The sequence below is a fragment of the Hemicordylus capensis genome, chromosome 4, assembly GCF_027244095.1.
Source record: "Hemicordylus capensis ecotype Gifberg chromosome 4, rHemCap1.1.pri, whole genome shotgun sequence".
NCBI lineage: Eukaryota > Metazoa > Chordata > Lepidosauria > Squamata > Cordylidae > Hemicordylus > Hemicordylus capensis.
This window is the reverse complement of record NC_069660.1, coordinates 161813990-161833596: the sequence shown is the minus strand read 5'-3', so window position 1 is coordinate 161833596 and position 19607 is coordinate 161813990. Positions and strand designations below refer to the sequence as shown.

At 46.8% G+C, this 19607-nt stretch overlaps 1 protein-coding gene across 2 annotated transcripts in view; it reads left to right on the top strand.

Annotated features, from left to right (window-relative positions):
• DDR2 (discoidin domain receptor tyrosine kinase 2) overlaps nucleotides 1-19607 on the top strand; it is a 116568-nt gene that overhangs the window by 73782 nt on the left and 23179 nt on the right. For both annotated transcript variants that reach the window (XM_053251152.1, XM_053251150.1), the window contains one exon: nucleotides 2159-2382. In XM_053251152.1, coding sequence (XP_053107127.1) covers nucleotides 2159-2382 — 224 coding nt within the window. The remainder of the gene's footprint in view (nucleotides 1-2158; nucleotides 2383-19607) is intronic.

Sequence of the window (19607 nt, the reverse complement as noted above, 5' to 3'; positions counted from 1 at the left end):
GGTTTGAAATGGTCTTTTAAAATGGACAGCTAAGGAGAGGGCGACTTGCCTAGGATCACTCAGTGAGCCCAGGGTTGACCAATAAGAATGGCCTCAATTTCATAGGGGGTGGGGGTGAGGAAAGCCAGAACATGGTGATGGGCACAGAATTTATTTTTGTGTGAATCTCACAGGTTTTAGCTGTTTTTGAATTAGTTTCTAGCCCTTCTGCAGGGGCGTAGCTGGGGGAGAGGGGGCCCGTGTTCATCCCTCTCTCTGGCGGCCCCCCAGAGTGAGGGAGATAATGAAGGAAATAGGGAGGGAAGATACGTGTTTTTAAGCTACTTCCCTCACAAACACAAAGCAATCTTATGTTTATTTAACTAAGGTTTATTCAGAAACAACTCAGTTTTTCTCCTTCTCCTCACCCCCCCCCCCCCGCTTTCGTTTCTGACTCCACCTCCCCAAACTCTCTACAGGATACCCACAGGGACAAACTTCTGATTAACAAAATATAAAAGATTGCTAAATAGAATACAACAGTATGCTTGAAAATTTGTGAGCAATATCTGGTGAATTTCTAAAGATAAAGGGATGGCAGAATACGATATCCAGAGACTCAATGTCCCCACACAGCTACTTCTGACTTGCAGCAACAGAAGAAACTATGCTAAACAAGAACAGTGTACTTATTTACATAATATGTACAAGCCACAGAATTCAGCTGTTTGGGTACAATTTTTAAATAAATGCAGAGTTCACACAGAACTGTGGCTATTGTCTAACTTGCTCATCTCTGGCCCATAGTGGGTTTGACTAGATCAGGGATCAGCAACCTATAGCACAAGTACCAAAATTGACACATGAAATGATTTTGAGTGGTACTTGCACTGCTATACTAAGAAGAGTGGTCGCTACAGTGCCCGCTGCTTGCTACTGGCTGGAGTGTCACTGCTTGCTGTAGCAAGCAGTGGACATCTAGGAGTGGCGGTTGAAGTCTCTCTAGCTGTGCTGGCTGGCTCTCTTGAATTTGCCCCTGTGTGTGAGAGAGAACCATCTAGCACAGCAACACCACTGCCAATTCTGGATGTCCGTTGCCCAGAGGCGTAACTATAGGGGGGCAGGGGGGGCACGTGCCCCGGGCGCCATCTTTTCTGGTCACGTGGGGGGCGCCGCCATGACCAATCTTTTTAAAAAATTTTTAATTTTTTGTTAATACAAATGTTTCCTGCTCAGTGCAGCAGCGCTGCAGCAGTCAAGGGAGCGCGTCGGTGCCCCCTTCCCCACAAATGGTCCCTTCTGCGCCGCCTGTGTGCCCCCCCCCCATTGCTTTGCTGGCACCTGGCAGCCAGTCAGTGGCCTGGCTTGGCGGCGGCGGTGGGCGCTTGTGAGGAAAAACCTAAGTATAATGTAGTATGTTGGGGGGGCGCCGGGGGGCGCCATTTCAGTGCTTGCCCCGGGCGCCGTTTTCCCTAGTTACGCCTCTGCCGTTGCCTGCCACAGCAAACAGTGACATGGCAGCCGGAGGCAAGCAGTGGGCATCATAGCAGCCAATCTCCCTCTCGCATGCTCTCTCCCCACTCCAGCAACTAAATTTTGTACTTTGTCTGCTCCCAAAATGGCGGAAGTGAAGTACAAAGAAGGTTTGCTGAAGGCTAAAGAGACAGGCCAGACAGCGATGCCTGATGCCAGCAAGAGAACAGCAAATTCATTCACTCAGTCATTCAGTCATCACATTTTTATACCGCCCCAAACGCGAGTTCTCTGGGCATCCGCTGCCACTAATTGCCACTAGGAGGAAATTGCCACTAGGAAGAAGAGGAGTGGCAATCAGTGTGGGGCTTCCAGCCCAGTGGTGAGTCCGGTGGCTGGAGGGCATGGCCAGTGATGTGGCAGGTGGAGCAGCAGCATCACAGCCTGGCTAATGTGGAGAGTGGGACTAGTGAGGTGGGGATGCCAGCTTTGCTTTGAGCTGCCCCTGAAGACTTGGCACTCCACTTCCAAAAGGTTGCCGATCTCTGGACAAGATACTTATACTTTCCCACTGCTCACAGGGATGCTTGTGGTCTTTCTGAAGTTCCCTTTTCCTCTTGCAGCCCTCCAGATAGTGCCTCTCCAAAGTCATAGTGACCAGGTTGCTTGGCTGAAGTCCTCTGTCTCCCTTGTTTTCTGTTCCTAGGCTGCAATGGCGCCACCAAGCCAGCCCAGCCAAGTGGAGCTGAAGGGGTCCCCCATTATGCAGAGGCAGACATTGTGAACCTGCAGGGGGTGACAGGCAGCAACACCTATTCTGTCCCTGCAGTTACCATGGACTTGCTATCTGGCAAAGATGTAGCTGTTGCAGAATTTCCTAGGAAGCTGCTGACTTTCAAGGAGAAGCTGGGAGAAGGCCAATTTGGAGAGGTGAGAGTTCATCGTGTGCATCTTACTGTTTTGTGTGCTCCCCACTTCTCCAAATGGTGGGAAGTTCCAGGGGTAGCACTGCTTGGATCCTGGCTTCCTTGGGAGGGAGAACTCATTGGAGACTGGTTGGGGTCTTTGTGATATTTGATTTATTTACAAATATGCATTAGGTGGAGTTGGCAGCAGTGCACTCCTAAAATTCAGCACCAGACCCCCAGACTCCTGCACCATGGGTGTCCAGGGGGAGGGGCAGTTGCCAACCTCTGGATTGAGCCAGTCCCATTGAATTCCATGAAGCTTTCTTCCAGGTAAGTGGTTATAGGATTGAATCTGCCCCACCTCCGGGGAAAGCCCTGCAGACACCCATGTCCTACACCCTTAGATGCCTTCCATCAGCTTTCAGCTCTGTCTCTCTTGACTTCATTCATTCATTCTCTATCTCTCTCTTGCACAAATTACTTGTCTTTGTTCCCTACACTCATATACACACTCTGCTGGAGGAGGGTAAGTCCTGATGGCTTTCCCCCTTCCCAGAGAAATCTTGGGATAGCTCCCATTAAGGAAGCATTAGTGGACCATGTTAGCTCTTATCAAATTCTACATTCTGACCAGCCATTACCTTAAGGCAAGATCATAGTGAAAGACTACATGCATTAATCAGACCCCCAACTCAAAACAGTGCCTTTCAGAAAGAATTACAAATTTCTAACTGTAGCTAGAGAGCAATGATAAATCCTGTACGATGTGGTTTGAACACAGAGAGAGACCAAGACCAGTTTCATACTATTATAGTTCTTAATGGCATTTGGGGGCTAAAATGGTTAGTCCCCAGTTTTCCACTCTACCTATCAATGCAAAGCATATAGCATGTTCACCGTAATTATGCCAAATGCCACTCTGTTTTCCGTTTTTACTGGAAGTGTGTCATTGTAGTCTTTTTCTTCTCTGAGATAGAGTCCTGTGGTATGTACACTCATCCCACTTTCCACTCTGGTAAACAGGTGTTGCAGGTTTTTGTAGTGTTTCCAAGCTTGTTTACTAGAAGAGATCGTGAGATTCAATCAATATTTTATTTCCGGTCATAGACCAAATATAACAGAAATACAAACACAAAGAAATAAAATAAAATACAGATACAGATACAGTAATCCCTCGACCTACGAACTACTCAACTTACGTTGTTTTCGAGTTACGACCGACAAAAAAGACCGGAAGTAGTTGCCGGTTTAGATTCAGCTTACTCGACCTACGAATGTTTAGATGCGGCTTCCTCGAATTACGAATGTTTTGAGACTTCTGTGGTGCGCTCCTCGACTTATGAAAATTTCGACCTCCGAACGTGCGTTCGGAATGGATTATTTACGTAAGTCGAGGGACCACTGTACAAGAATTAACTTCCCTTTGCTGCCATTGAGGCATGCCTTCTTACAGCAATGTAACAGAACTTTGCTACTACATTGGAGACAGAGGGATCTCTATCTGAAAGTAAAAACTTAACTAAATCCTCATGAGGTTGGCCTGCCAATCTAGACACTATAGGGAAAATGATACATTGCCTGCTCTCCTGATAAAATTTACAGTGTAATAAAATATGGGCAACAGTTTCTATTTCGCCACAACTGCAAGGACACCTCCGAGCCTCTAAGGGAAGGTGTTGAAATCTCCCAGATAATAGCGAAGGAAGAGAAGGAAGAGCATTAACTCTAGTTCTCATGAATGCCCAACAAAATCTATGAAAAGCAATTGTAGATAAATATGAGGCAGGGGAAAGGCCCACCCTAATCTTTATTACTTCATAAAACTCAGGTAAACACGCCCAATCATTTTGAGTCTCAGTATCTTCTAACCACTGGCGTGTTACTTTTTTTGTGTTCACTAGACCCATTCCCAGTAATAGTTCAGGAAATAAACCTATAGAGCAAAGCTTATTGATCACTGTTAAACTCCATGGAGACTGTGGGTCTACCGCAAGAAACCGGACACAGATGTATTTTTAATCAATAATAAATAATTAAAAGCTATGCCCATGCCTCTATCTTTAAAAGGCCGGCCTCTATGCGTAAGACCACATTGGGTGTACATCTCAGTGTACCAAACAAAACTTTTTTAAAAAACCAAAAACCGGACTGAATCCTCTCTAGTATTACAAAATTAGTATATGGGCCTAGTTGGATACTGTACAAGAGCTGAGGAATTATTTTAGCTGAATACAGTTTTAAAGCTGCAGGGATGAAACCACCACCTTGGGCTTTGTAAAATCTCTGTATTGATGCTGTGCTGTGTCTTGCCGTTTAAGAAACCATTTTTATATGCACAGATTTCCCACCATTTTGCTGAAAGATCACACCCAGATATTTAATTTGCTTCACTTGCTCTATTAGTTGTCCATTCAGAAACCAATTGGATTTTCTTGGTCTACTACTAAAACACAGGATTTTCGATTTGGAATAATTAATCACTAGCTTTTCCTCCTTGCAATGCGGAGCAAGGACATTTAGAGCTCTCTTGATCCCTACCCTGGTTTGAGAGAGAATAATTGCATCATCTGCGTACATCAGAATTGGAACCCTCTCATCTGCTAGTTTCGGGTCGTGGGTATCAGAATTCTGCAACCGTTTAATTAAATTGTTGACATAATAATTACATAAGAAGGGAGCCAAGATGCAACCTTGTCTCACTCCTTTCAAAGTTGGAATTGGGTTTGTAAGGTTGCCATCTGAATCTAAGCACACACTTAAAGAAGAATTCTCGTGCAATTTAATAATTAAGAGTAAGAGCCTTTGATCAATGGATGAAGCAGCCAGTTTAGCCCATAAAAGGCCTCTGGATCGTATAGTATCGAAGGCTGTTTTGAAGTCTACAAAAGCAGCATACAAAGGTCTTTTACTTAGCCTGACATGCTTATCCACAAGATATTGCAGGACTAGGCAATGATCTAATACAGATCTATTGATTCTTCTAAGTGGTCTCTGTCCATCACACAGATGGGGCTTCATGCCTGCATGAAGAACCTACCGGAACACTCACAAGCTTTTTTTAAAAAATAGGTATCTAGGCTCCACCCACTCACACCTTAGTTACATGATCTACACCCTTCTCAGTTCTTTTTCATCCGTCATAGAGGTAGCCTCATCTACCTGCTTGCTCGTCTTCAAGTACGCCCTCTTGCTCCATCCAGGAACAAAGTTTTAAACATGAGTGTTTGGCATATAGCTTACTTATTATATTGAGTAGGCTGATAGGTCTATATTTATTAGGCTTATCTCTGCCACCTTTCTTAAAAACTGGCACGATAATAGCCAATCCCCAATCACACCGGATTTGGGCTGTCTGATCAATATATGTGAACAGCGTGGCCAACACAGAGAAATAATAAATGAATAAGATAGATCCCTGTCCCCAAAGGGCTCACAATCTAAAAGAAACATAAGATACCAGCAACAGTCACTGCTGGGGTACTGTGCTAGGGGTGAATAGGGCCAGTTATTCTCCCCCTGCTAAATAAAGTGAATCACCATGTTAAAAGGTATGTCACATTCAATCTTGGCATATATTTCCTGAGACCAGAAGTAGTTTGGGGGCATACTTGGGCCTGTGGCACCTCAGCTGTACCACCAGTTTCACTCTATATGTGAATCTGGCCTTAGTATTACTATAGCCCTTTTGAGTGTTTAGAATGTTCTGTGATAGCAGAGCTAATAGGCATCACACCCTCTCTGTTTAGCTAGCAGCAATAAATCCTGAATACAAGGAGGCATTGTTGGTTTTACTTTAGAGACCGAACTTTGTGCGTGCTTCATAACTTTCAGTCATATCATAAGAATGTGAGAACAGCCCTTTCATATCATAAGAATGTGAGAACAGCCCTGCTGGATCAGGCCCAAGGCCTATCTAGTCCAGCATTCTGTTTCACCAGCTGCCTCTGGGGAGCTCACAGGCAAGAGGTATGTGCATACCTTCTGTCCTGCTGTTGCTCCCCCGCAACGGGTATTGAAAAGCATTGTGCCTCTGAGGCTGGAGCTGGCCCACAGCCACCAGACTAGTAGTCATTGATAGACCTGTCCTCCATGAATTTGTCTAAACCTCTTTTAAAGCCATCCAAGCTAGTGGCCATCACCACATCCCATGGCAAAGAATCCCATAGCTTAATTATGTGCTGTGTGCAGAAGTACTTCCTCTTGTCAGTCCTAAGTTTCCCGACCATCAGTTTCATGGGATAACCCCTGGTTCTAGTGCTGTGAGAGGGGGAGAAAAAATTATCTCTGCCCGCTTTCTCTCCTTCATGCATAATATTATACACCTCCTCAATCATGTCTCCCCTTAGTTGCCTCTTTTCCAAACTAAAGAGCCCCAGATGCAGATATCTATAAACTTATCTTATTCCCTTCCCTTAGCCATATTGTTACACCTGCCATCAAAAATATCCAGACTCTACTTACCTTCTACATAGTGCTTAAAGGTAAAGTGTGCTGTCAAGTCGGTGTCGACTCCTGGTGACCACACTGCCCTGTGGTTGTCTTTGGTAGAATACAGGAGGGGTTTGCCATTGCCTCCTCCCGTGCAGTATGAGATGGTGCCTTTCAGCACCTTCCTGTACTACTGCTGCCCGATATAGGTGTTTCCCATAGTCTGGGAAACATACTGGTGGGGATTCAAACCGGCATCCACTGGCTTGCTAGTTAAGTCATTGCCCCGCTGCGCCATTAGGTGGCTTACATAGTGCTTGACAACATGTATGGTTAACGCTGAATTTTAAAATAGAGGTTAGGGACATCAACCATTTTTTGAAATGCACCACAACTCAAGTCCAGTGTATGAGATAGTGATGCTCTTGTGCACAGCATGGTATGTTTGTATCCCTCTTGGGCCTTGGTGTAATTTTGCATCTACCCAGCCAGGGAGCAGGCAGGAATTGCAGAGTTGCCAGAACCTAAGGGGTATACTCGTGGGTCAAATGGGCCGTAAGCCAGAATTTGGCTTTTTAAAAGCTAAATCTGGCCACCTAGGAATGCAGGCCTGAATTTATTGTGGCTAGGGATGATGGGAGTTTAATTCAGCAACATCTGGAGTACCGCAGGTTGGGAACTCCTGCTATAGAACATAAGACAATTAAAAATAAATAAGGTAAAAGCCAAGATAGTGGATAACAGAGGCAGAGGGAAAAGGCACCTTCATGAAATCTGTTTAAACAAATGGGAGAGATGATCAGCTGAAGCTGCCTTATATGGAGTCTGATCATCAGACCACCAGCCTCTGCAGGGAGGAAGACACCTCATCATCTGCTTCCCAGAGACGGCTGCTGCCTCGTGGAGAGAGCCTGCGTTGCTGTCTGCCTACAGCTGCCCACCTGGTGCCTGTTGTGTGCCTCCTAACCTGTGGGGCTGTGGCTGCTTCTCTTTAGGGGAGACTGCACAGGACTGGGGCCAGGGTGAGTGTGTCAGCAGGTCCTGAGGACCATCTGCCAAGACTAGCCACCTTTCCGGGCCTATACATAAATAAGTAGATCTTCTGCTTGTGGTGGTGGGCTCGCCATTGGCAGGGTCATCACTGAAGGGGTGACACCAAAGGAGGTTACCCCTTGGGGGGAGCTGCTTTGGGGGACAACAAAGGGCGAGGGCCAGGTATTTTTATTTTGGTTTCTGCTGTTTTTAAGTCCTAGGTGTTTCAAATGTGTCTTGGCTTGTCTGGGGGTGAGGAGACGGGGGGCAGGGTGTCCACTGACTATGGAGTGGCTATTCTGGCAGTGGTGGGGAATAGAAGAATTAACATTGGCAGGCCGGCAGGCGGTTACAGGGGAAGGGAAATCAGAAATCTAATAGGTATATACATTGCTGTTGTTAAATCTAATAGCTGTTTCCCTTTCTGGCTGACCTGCCAACTCTTTGAACTTGGGGAGTGGTGCCAACCTCCCACAGACCCTGACTTTGCTCCTCTGTAATGCCAGGTCAGTCCAGAATAAACCAGAAACCATCCATGACTTGATTCTGAATGAAGGGGCTGACCTGGTATGTATCACAGAGACTTGGTTGGGGGAGGCTGGTAGCCTTGTCTCATCTCACCTTCTCCCTCCAGGATACTCTGTTGAAGAGCAGGTGTGGGGACATGGATGGGGAGGTGGAGTGGCTGTGGTCTATAAGAATAACATCTCCTTGACCAGGATCCCTGTTGAAGTGTCTGACAACATTGAATGTGTGTACCTAGGTCTGGAGACCAGGGATAGACTAGGACTTCCAATCGCCACTGTACCAATCGTCCCACTGCCCAATGGAGTCCCTAACTGATCTGACAGACTTGGTCTCAGGTTTGGCATTGTAGTCCCCCAGGCTTGTGGTGCTGAGAGACTTCAATGTCAACTTTGGGACCAATTTGTCTGGGGCGGCTCAGGAGTTCATAGAGGCCATGACAACTATGGGCCTATTCCAAGCGGGACCTATGCATGTGCTGGACACATGCTTGATCTGGCCTTTTACTCTGATCGGGGTGGTGTTCTGTGGGTGATTTCCCCATTGTCATGGGTGGGCCACCATCTGGATCAGGTTGGACTCACAATCACACCCCACCTTCACTTGAGGGGCCCATTAGGATGGTCTGTCCGAGATTCCAAGGAGCCTTGGAGGAGCCTTGGAGGGTCGCCCCTTTGGGGGAGCCACTTCAGGGGAGAACGAGGGTAAGGGCTCGGGCTCGGAGAGACCATGTTACTCCTTTGCTGATGGAGTTACACTGACTGCCAGTAACTTTCTGGACAAAATACAAAGTGCTAGTTATAACTTATAAAGCCCTAAACGGCTTAGGCCCTGGGTATCTAAGAGAGCGCCTTCTTCACTATGAGCCTCATCACCCATAGAGGTCATCTGAGGAGGTTCATCTCCAGTTACCACCAACCCGTTTGTAGTGGTGTGCATGGTTCAGTTCGGGGCCATTGGGAAAGCTGCCGGACCGGTCCGGAATTCCGATGGTCCGGAAGGGTGGGGGGGTGTCTCTTTAAGGGTGGTAGTGGTAGTACTTACACACACACACCCGCCGCTCTTCCCCCTCCGGCGCTGGTGCTTTAAAAAATCTTCTTGGAGCGGCAGAGTTCCTCCCTGCCGCCCCTGCCCATCAATGCCTTAAATGAAGAAGAGCTGGCGGAGCGCATGCACCCTTCGCGGCGCGCGCGTGCTTGTCTCCGCCGCGGGTGCGCGCGTGCCGCATATGTCACATGGCGCGCGCACGGTGGAGACGAGCACGCGCACCGCAAAGGGTGCATGCACTCCACCAGCTCTTCTTCGTTTAAGGCATTGACGGACAACGATGGGGGCAGGGAGGAACTCTGCTGCTCCAAGAAGATTTTTAAAAGCACCAGCGCCGGAGGGGGAAGAGCGGCGGGGGGTGGGGAGTACTACCACCACCCCCTTAAAGAGACACCCCAGCAAGTGCCGGACCACGCTTCTACTGGACCATGCACACCACTACTCGTTTGGTAGCTACACAGAGACGGGCCTTCTTGGTCACTGCCCTGAGATTGTGGAATGTGCTCTCTGCTGAGATACAATCCTCCCCATCTCTGGCAATTTTCAAAAAAACCCTGAAAACCTATCTTTTCTCCCAAGCTTTCTCAGCTTCCTAAATTTTGGGGAGTTTTAGTCTCTGGTTTATTTTTAAATTGTTAAATTGTTTTTAAGGTTTTTGTATATGTTTTTAACTGGTTTTATGCTGTTGTTAATCGCTCAGAGACGAAAGTTTGGGGCGGTGTACAAATTTGATTGATTAATTAATTAATTAATTAATTAAATTTAGTGTTGGCTCTGCTGGTGATCTTGTTGATACCCTGGTGGTATCAACCAAGGCAGTAGACATGATTGCTCCTGTTTCCTCTCCAACCCCCTTCAAAATTGGCCCCTTGGTATACGGAAGAATTATGGGGGCTGAAGGAGCGAGGTAGATGACTGGAGTGCAAGTTGAGGAAGACTTGACTCGAATCTGACACGTTACAACATAGAGCACATTTGAAGATCTACGATTTGGCAATACGGGTGGCAAAGAAGCAATTCTTTTCAGCCCATATTGTGTCTGCAAGTTCATGTGCGGCAGAGTTGTTCAGGGTTGTGAGATAGCTAATATGTGCCCCTCCTCCCTTGAATAAGAACTTGGAACCATCTATTACCCACTGTGACATGTTTAATGAGTACTTTGTGGATAAAATATCTTGTATTCAGGCTGACAGATTTAGAACCTACCACCTGTTCTCTTGACCCTTACCTGACATGGCTTATACTATCTGGCAAGGAGGTTGTTGTAGAAGGCATAGTAGATATTATAAATGCTTCTCTGAGGGAGGAGTGGATGCCTCCTTGCCTTAAGAAGGCAATTATTAGACCTCTTTTGAAGAAACCTGCGTTGTATCCCTCAGAGTTAAGCAACTATAGGCAGAGGTGTATCTAGGGAAAATAGCGCCTAGGGCAAGCACTGAAATTGCGCCCTTGTCCAAACAGGAATGATGGGACTTGTAGTCAACAATATCTGGAAATCCCTGTTAAAAGGAACACTGTACCATCTAGGCATGGTTGTTGATCAAAACCTGAAAACATGAGCCATCTCTGTAAAAGACTTAGAACAACAGTCAGGAGTTATTTGAGGATTCCAGGTGTCATTTTCTCTGTCTCATATCATGCTTTTAAAAAAACATGACTTTGTCCTAGACTAGAGGATCACCTGCCCAAATAGCCACTAGCAAAATAGGGGAAGAAGAAGGTGGCGGGGGGTCTATAAACCAGTGAATGATTCCTACCAACCTTTGTCTTGTGATGACTGTTGGCTCATGATGGGGTATATGTGCATTCACCACTCTAGTGCTTACTCTGACACCAGGAGGGAGGAGGATACATTAGTTTGCCACACTAGACAGAGGAATTTGCAACGGGAGCAGACAGCCAAGTTCTGCCAGGGCCAAAACAAGCCCCTGCCAGACTAAGAAATCATTGTAATTTGCCCCTTCCCGTCACAAGCAGTGTGCTGTTCTTTTATTATTGACTCTAAATCTCAGATATCCCAGTCATGGATGGAAAATTCAAGGTCAGTTTACAAGAGACACACTTTCTACATGGAAGTTTCTTCTGTGCAGGTGTTGTGCAGAAACCCATGTGTAGTGACTGCCAGGGGCATAGCAAGGTTGGCATGGGCCAAGATGAGATTTTAAAATGGGCCCCCAGCCCCTCAAAGTCCAGGGCCTCCACACACCCCAGGCCCCCAAGGATTTAAGTCTGAAATTTCAAAATAAGTATGCTGCCTGAAAATATATTTCACTGAATACATACACGGACAGTTCACAATATATAGTGATATACAGTGAGTACTATATATTTGTGCTACTTTTAAAGCCTAGAACACACTAGAAACACTAATTATTAAAATGGCCTCCTCGCTGCAGATTAGCAAAGGAGACTTTCAACCATGCAGGGTAAGCCTATGTTTGTTTTCTCAGAATTCTTGAACAAATTCAGTAAAGTTTGATTCTGATGTGAATTCCCCGGCTCGTCTTGGGCCCGCTTTTAGCCAAACAAACAGACTCAAGGGAATCAATCAGAGGCGTTTATTGCTTCGCGATAGCAACAGGTAATCAGCGGGCTTTATGCTCTCAAGCTGAATACCAATTAGTTATAGGTGCATCTTACATTTATACAAACAATCTGAATGATGCTGATACCCTAGACATGGCAACAAAATGGTGGACTAAGTATCTAGTATGCATGCGAATGATTTATTGTTCATCTGGTGATCACTCCTTATTTGGTTACATCCTGTTTTCTTAACTTGTCAGCAAAAGAACAGTGAGAACCCTGTGAGAACCAAGTTTCATAGATACATTTTAGTGGAGAGAGATAATGACGTTGATCATGTGAGGCCTTGATGGCTCTGAGCTAAGCTGGGGTTACTTTAAGTCAGACTGAGCTTTTCTAAGTAAAATGGAGTTACTTTGGTTTTCTAAAACACATCAATTCCCCCCTGAAACAATAGATCATCCTGAATCTTCAGGATGTCTTAATTAAGGTTTGTAAAGGTACAGCTCTATGTATGGGTCTTACATTATGGCAAGGTTTAAAGGTTCTCATAAACATTTAGATTAAAGCTAGAATGTATTATAAGCAGCAACATGTGATTAACAATAAAAGGAAATACATGCTATAACTAGAACTACCCTCTTTTCCCATAAATCAATAGACTCTCCATATTAGTTAAATGGAAGTTCTAACTGTTTGGAAATATTAATAATAGCTCTATCTTAACACATAAACTCTTAATCTTGGAAATATAGTTCTTGCCCATTGATGGAACTCTGTGTTTCGTGTGGCTAAAGGGTTTGGAACATATGTGGTTTTGGGATGCCTTAAACATTTGTGATGCATTAAGCATAGTTTTTACAGAAATGGTATGTGCTAAATGGGCTGTACATATGGCAATAAAACTAGATACATTGCATACAACATCCTAGAGCTACAAACATAATTAGTATAATTCTATACATCACACACATATCCTTAACCACCCATATCTGGCATTATTTGATATAGATAAAAAGTTTTACACATAACAGCAAAGTGTACATATAAAGATCATACAACTTATAGCAAGCAACATTGTTTTAACCCATCTTTATCCCGAATAAAGTATAAATAACAGTCTTGCATTGTGGAACCAGGTGCTTCTAGTGATTAATGGATTATCAGTTTGTGGAAAGCGATAGCAATGACAAGTCATGTACAATCACACTGATTAATACAAGTGTCTATAAAATTGCAGGTAAAGCTTGGGCCAGCTTAATGCCTTAGAGCACAAAGGGATCAGTAACTTGGGGATAGGTGCAGACTTGCAGGTAAATGCTCTGGTTGAAACAATGAGATGATTGGCACAATATATAAGTGAAACAAATAAGGAAATGACTGGAGAGCAAGCATGTGAGGTCCATGACCTTACAGCACAGGAGATAGCAAGGTTTTCAAAATAATGATAGCACATAGTCACTACAAGAAAGTAATATCTTAGAGAAAGCGAAAAAGTGGGTCTGGAGTGGGGCAGCAATATCACGGGTAGCGGGCAGAGGGAGGTATGGCGGTGGGAGTTGGGCGGGCCGTTACAGGGGAAATCGGTCCAGGCAATTGAGGCCTGTTCCTTTTTCCGGCCCCTCTCCCAACCCACTGACCCTAGGGAGCTCTGAGAACACTCCTTCGAGGATTAGGGTGCTGCTGCTGAATGCCAGGTCAGTTAACGCAAAAACATCTCTCATCCACGATCTGATTGTGGATGAGTGTGCTGACCTGGTATGCGTGACGGAGACCTGGTTGGATGCGCTGGGCGGGGTTGGTCTCTCTCAGCTTTGTCCTCCAGGTTCCCAGATCGTGCAGCAGCCCCGCCTCGAGGGCCGGGGAGGAGGCGTTGCGGTCATCTTTCGAGAGACCCTCCCCGTTTCCAGGTGCCCGGTCAGGCAATCTCAGAATTTCGAGTGTTTGTCCTTGAGGGTGGACCTCCGATATAGGCTGGGGATTCTGTTGGTGTACCGACCACCCCGCTGCACTTCAGTCTCCCTACCTGAGCTGGTGGGGGTGGTCTCGGAGGTGGCTTTGGGTTCCCCCAGGCTCATTGTTTTGGGGGATTTCAATGTCCACGCTGAGGCTGAGTGGGTGCGGCTCAGGATTTCATGGCCTCCATGGCAACCATGGGCCTGTCTCAATTGGTATCGGGCCCTACCCACGTGGCGGGACACACTCTGGATCTGGTTTTTGCCGACCGGGAAATAAATGATCTGGAGGTGGGGGAATTTGAGATCACTCCCTTGTCATGGACAGATCATCACCTGGTGGGGTTTAGTTTGACTGCTCCGTCTGCCCTCTGCAGGGGTGGTGGACCGATTAAGATGGTCCGCCCCCGGAGGCTTATGGATCTGCTTGGATTTCAGACGGCCCTCGGGGAGTTTCCAGTGTCCAGAGCTGGTGACCCTGTTGAGGCCTTGGTTGATCTCTGGAATGGAGAGGTGGCCCGGGCTGTTGACACGGTTGCCCCCAAGCGCCCTCTCCGGCTTGGTGGAGCCCGTTCTGCTCCTTGGTTTTCCTCAGAGCTTAGGGCAATGAAGCAACTCGGACGATGGCTGGAGCGACACTGGAGGAAGAGTCGTCACGAATCCGATCGAACACGGGCTAGAGCCCATTTTAGGGACTACGCCGTGGCGGTGGGGGCGGCGAAGAAACGTTTTTTCTCCGCCTCCATTGCGTCTGCTCAGTGCAGGCAAACAGAGCTGTTTCGTGTCGTGAAAACATTGCTCCACACATCCCCCCGGACAATGGGGGAGGAGTCATCTACGGCTCTTTGTGATCGGTTTGCCTGTCGCTTTGCAGATAAAGTCGCTTGCATCTGTGCTGACCTGGACTCCAGAGTTTTGGCAGTTCCGGCAGACGTGCCTCTGGTACCATCTAGTCCCATTGTTTTGGATTCTTTTCAGTTGGTGCGGCCTGAGGATGTGGACAAGATCCTGGGCAGTGTGCGGGCGACTTCGTGCGCTATTGACCCTTGCCCTTCATGGCTAATAAAAGCTGCCAGGGAGGGGACGGGCAGATGGCTGGAGGTGATCGTTAATGCTTCGTTGAGGGAGGGCAGGATGCCATCGTGCCTTAAGGAGGCAGTGGTAAGACCTCTATTAAAAAAGTCCTCCCTTGATCCCTCCAACCTGGATAATTATAGACCTGTGTCTAACCTTCCCTTCTTGGGCAAGGTGATGGAGCGTGTGGTGGCATCCCAGCTGCAGAGGGTCTTGGATGATACGGATTATCTGGACCCTTTTCAATCTGGCTTCCACCCCGGGTATGGGACTGAGACTGCCTTGGTCGCTCTAGTGGATGACCTACGCCAGGAACTAGACAGGGGGAGTGCGTCCCTGTTGGTTCTGCTGGACCTCTCGGCGGCGTTCGATACCATCGACCATGTTATCCTTCTGGACAGCCTCTCGAGTATGGGGATCGGAGGCACTGCGTTGCAGTGGTTCCGGTCCTTTCTTGAGGGGAGGGTCCAGAAGGTGGTGCTGGGGGACTACTGCTCGGCCCCGTGGCCGTTGGCCTGTGGGGTCCCGCAGGGTTTGGTCTTGTCCCCCATGCTGTTTAACATCTACATGAAGCCACTGGGAGAGGTCATCCGGGAATTTGGACTGAGTTGTCAGCAATATGCGGATGACACTCAGCTCTATCTCTCCTTGTCATCTGATCCTAGGGAGGCAGTGGATGTCCTGAATCGGGGGCTGGAGGCCGTGATGGGTTGGATGTGGGCTAACAGACTGAAATTGAATCCGGATAAGACGGAGGTACTGTTGGTCAGTAGGAGAGCCAATCGGGATGAGGAGATTTTACCGGTTCTGGATAGGGTTGCACTCCCCTTGAAGGAGCAAGTATGCAGCTTGGGGGTACTACTGGACCCGGCTCTGCTTTTGGAAGCTCAGGTGGAGGCGGTGGCCAGGGGTGCCTTTGCACGGCTTCAGCTGGTGCGCCAGTTGCGTCCCTTTCTCGAGAAGACAGATCTGGCCACGGTTACCCACGCCTTAGTCACGTCGCGGCTGGATTACTGTAACGCGCTCTACGTGGGGCTGCCCTTGAAGAATATCCGGAAACTACAGCTAGTGCAAAACGCGGCAGCAAGGGTTCTATCCGGAGCTGCCCGTTGGGAACATATCACCCCCATTTTGAAAGAGCTGCACTGGCTGCCGGTTTGTTTCCGGGTCCAATTCAAGGTGCTGGTTTTGACCTTTAAAGCCCTAAACGGTTTGGGCCCGGGGTATTTGAGGGACCGCCTGCTCCCAAGGGTTGCTGCCCGCTTGACTAGGACATCTGGGGGGGGGGCTTGCGCCGGGTGCCGACAATGAGGGAGGCCCGGCTGTCGTGCACTTGGGACAGGGCCTTCTCTGTTGCTGCCCCTAGACTCTGGAATGCTCTCCCGGCGGCCATTCGTTCCTCAGACTCCATCACAGCTTTTAGAAAGCTTTTAAAGACTTGGCTTTTTACCCAGGCTTTTACATAATCGTCTTTTACTGCTGTTCCTGTGTGTTTTTATTTGTTGTCTTGTTTTTACGCCTGTTTTTAGCTTGATGTTTTTACTGCTTTTTACTGTATGTTTTTAATTTTTGTAAACCGCCTTGGGGTTTTCTTTTAATGAAAGGCGGTATAAAAATGTAAAAATAAATAAATAAATAAATAAAATCGAAGAAAGTGGTGCAAATCATCAACTCCCACCCCCCTTAGTGTCCTCTAAAGTCTGTCATGGCCAAAAAAGGAAGCCATGGAGAGCTTTAGAATTCAAATTCTAAAAGTCCTTGGTAAGAAAAACATTTTAGTCCTTCAGTTGAGAACCAAATGCTCTTGTACAACGTTGCAGGATTTTGGCTATCCTGGATGTTCTTTGATCCGTGTCGTTTTGGCTTGTTTGGCTAGTGTCCACAGACAAGCTCAAATGTTCATGTGTTTGGGAGCCTTGACTCCCTCCCCTTGTGGGGAATCTGAAATAGTGTCTTTTGCAGAATTTGAAATAGTGTCCTTGGCGAGGTATCTTACCCAGGTAGGATGGTTCCAGGGCTTTACAGCTTGGGGAGATGCCGTTGCATGTATGACTCCAGAGAAAAGTGAACAAATTGGCTTGCTTGTTTGTTGTCTATCCCTCTCCTACAGCACTTAGGAGCAGGAAGATGAACTGTGCATTGGGCCCTCTTCCTCAAACACAGGACAGGGTAGCAGATGGATGTTCTGTCACCATTGGGTTGGATTGGAGATGCAGATAGGGACTGCCCTTGGGTAGCTGCTGCTGCTGATGGTTAGTTTTCCTGGGTCACTGTTGATGGAGACTCCCTTGGGATCATGTTCTGGCAATGGATCCAGGTATTCCTTCAATCTGGGGAGGACCAATCCTTCTTGGAAAGACAATTCAAGACACTGTTGGTTGCAAACCTGTTTACTTGAGAGAAAGAAAGGCAAGTGAGTTGCCAATTCCCTCCCCCCAAATTGATGTGAATTCCCCAGCTCGTCTTGGGCCTGCTTTTAGCCAATCAAACAGACTCAAGGGAATCAATCAGAGGCGTTTATTGCTTCGCGATAGCAACAGGTAATCAGCGGGCTTTACGCTCTCAAGCTGAATACCAATTGGTTATAGGTGCATCTTACATTTATACAAACAATCTGAATGATGCTGATACCCTAGACATGGCAACAAAATGGTGGACTAAGTATCTAGTACGCATGCGAATGATTCATTGTTCATCTGGTGATCACTCCTTACTTGGTTACATCCTGTTTTCTTAACTTGTCAGCAAAAGAACAGTGAGAACCCTTTGAGAACCAAGTTTCACAGATACATTTTAGTGGAGAGAGATAATGACGTTGATCATGTGAGGCCTTGATGGCTCTGAGCTAAGCTGGGGTTACTTTAAGTCAGACTGAGGTTTTCTAAGTAAAATGGAGTTACTTTGGTTTTCTAAAACACATCAATTCCAGGAGGATTTTCACACGAGGCTTTTAAAGCTCTTTAACACTCATCTCCTCTGGAATGGAGGTGCTGCATTCACATGTTGGCCAGATGTACCCTGAAGTCCCTGCGAGTTATTGGGGAGCAGTTCACACACAAGAAAAATAAAATAAAATAAAAGCACAACACATGCTTCACAGTTCTCACTCAGACCTTCTGGGGTGCAAAACAACTTGAACATAAGTGCATTTATACATGAATGAATGAATGAATATAATATTGTTTGTTCCAGAAGTTTTTGTAATTTTCTGCCATGAAACAAGCAACAGGCCTTTTTAGATAGTAAAAAGCCAGAAATATAAAGCCTGAAATTTTTCAATCTGTTTTAAATTAAATATTCAGAGACTTCTCAGTCTCCCCCTGCCCCCCCCCCCACCAAAGCCCTGTGGCAAGCAGATCCCTATATACCTGGAGTGGTGGGCGGGGGGTAACCACAAAAAGGAATTCACAGTCTACCTTGCAAAAGCTGTGTTGGATGGTCTGGGCAGAGAGTCTGCTGCAGAGAACTCCTCCTGCCTCCTTCCGGGCTTGCTGGGGAATGCCAAGTTCAGGCTTCAGGGAGGCCGACACGGAGGCCTCTCTGGAAGCCCCGCCCACCTGCCAATCAGCTGAGAGGCGGGGAGAGAAGAAGAGCTCTCTGCAGTTTGCAGGCCGCTCGGATCCTAGGCCAGAGCCGGAGGGCAAGGCAAGCAGGATGGCAAGTGGCTGAGGGGCCCTGGGGCAGGGCCGGTGGGCAGTGGGGTGGGCAGTAGGGTGGGGGTGGCAGGAACTGGTGTGGCGCCCCCTCTTCCGTGGCGCCTAGGGCACGTGCCCTGGCTGCCCCCCCAAGTTCCACCCTTGAATGCAGGTGGTGTGCCTTTCTCTTGACAAGATGCATCCTTTCTTGTCTCGTTGCAGGCACTGTCATGGTTAGGTGTGCAGTGGCTTGTGATATCCATGTTGAGATCTGATTTGGCAATTTTGCTGAGCCAAGGCAAAGGGATGTGTATTAGTTGCTAGGCAACAGCAAGGGACTTTCAGCTTCTGATTTGTTGGCTCCCCGACCACTGGGCCAAATATCCCATTTACTTTTGGAGTTGGCCCTGGGCTGGCATATATTGATACAGATATGAACTATTCCCTATCAGAAGAAAAGAGAGAGAGAGAGAGAGAGAAACTATTTGCTAAATGTGCTTTCAAAATTCAGCCATCTGGTCTTGGCAAAATAAGGAAATTCTATCAAAGTAGTTCCATTTTTATTAAGGGGCATCCAAAACAGTCATATCTCCTGGAGCTGTTTATTTCTCTTAAGTTAAAACAATTAGTAGACTAAATGTTGGTCACTCTGGCCAGGAAATTGAATCCTTTTAAGAAAATCAATGTATGACCATCCAGTTAGCATAATGTTAATAAAATGTAATAATGGTGTCAGGATTACAGAAACTCTCTCTTCACTTTTAAAAGGAAACTGACCTTGAAGATTGGATGATATTCCTGAATCATTGCCAGAGTATCAAGCTTGTTGCCTAGAGCTGTCTGAATCAGGCGCACCATTTGTCTGAAACATCACCTCTTTGCATTACTGCATTCATGGGCACAGCACTCCCATGGTGATGTGTTGTTCTTCTAGGTGCAAACACTCAGCCCAATGTATCCCATTAAGAAGGCATCTTCTGTTGATTCTAATTATTAGTGCATGCACAATGAGCCTCAAGAGCAAA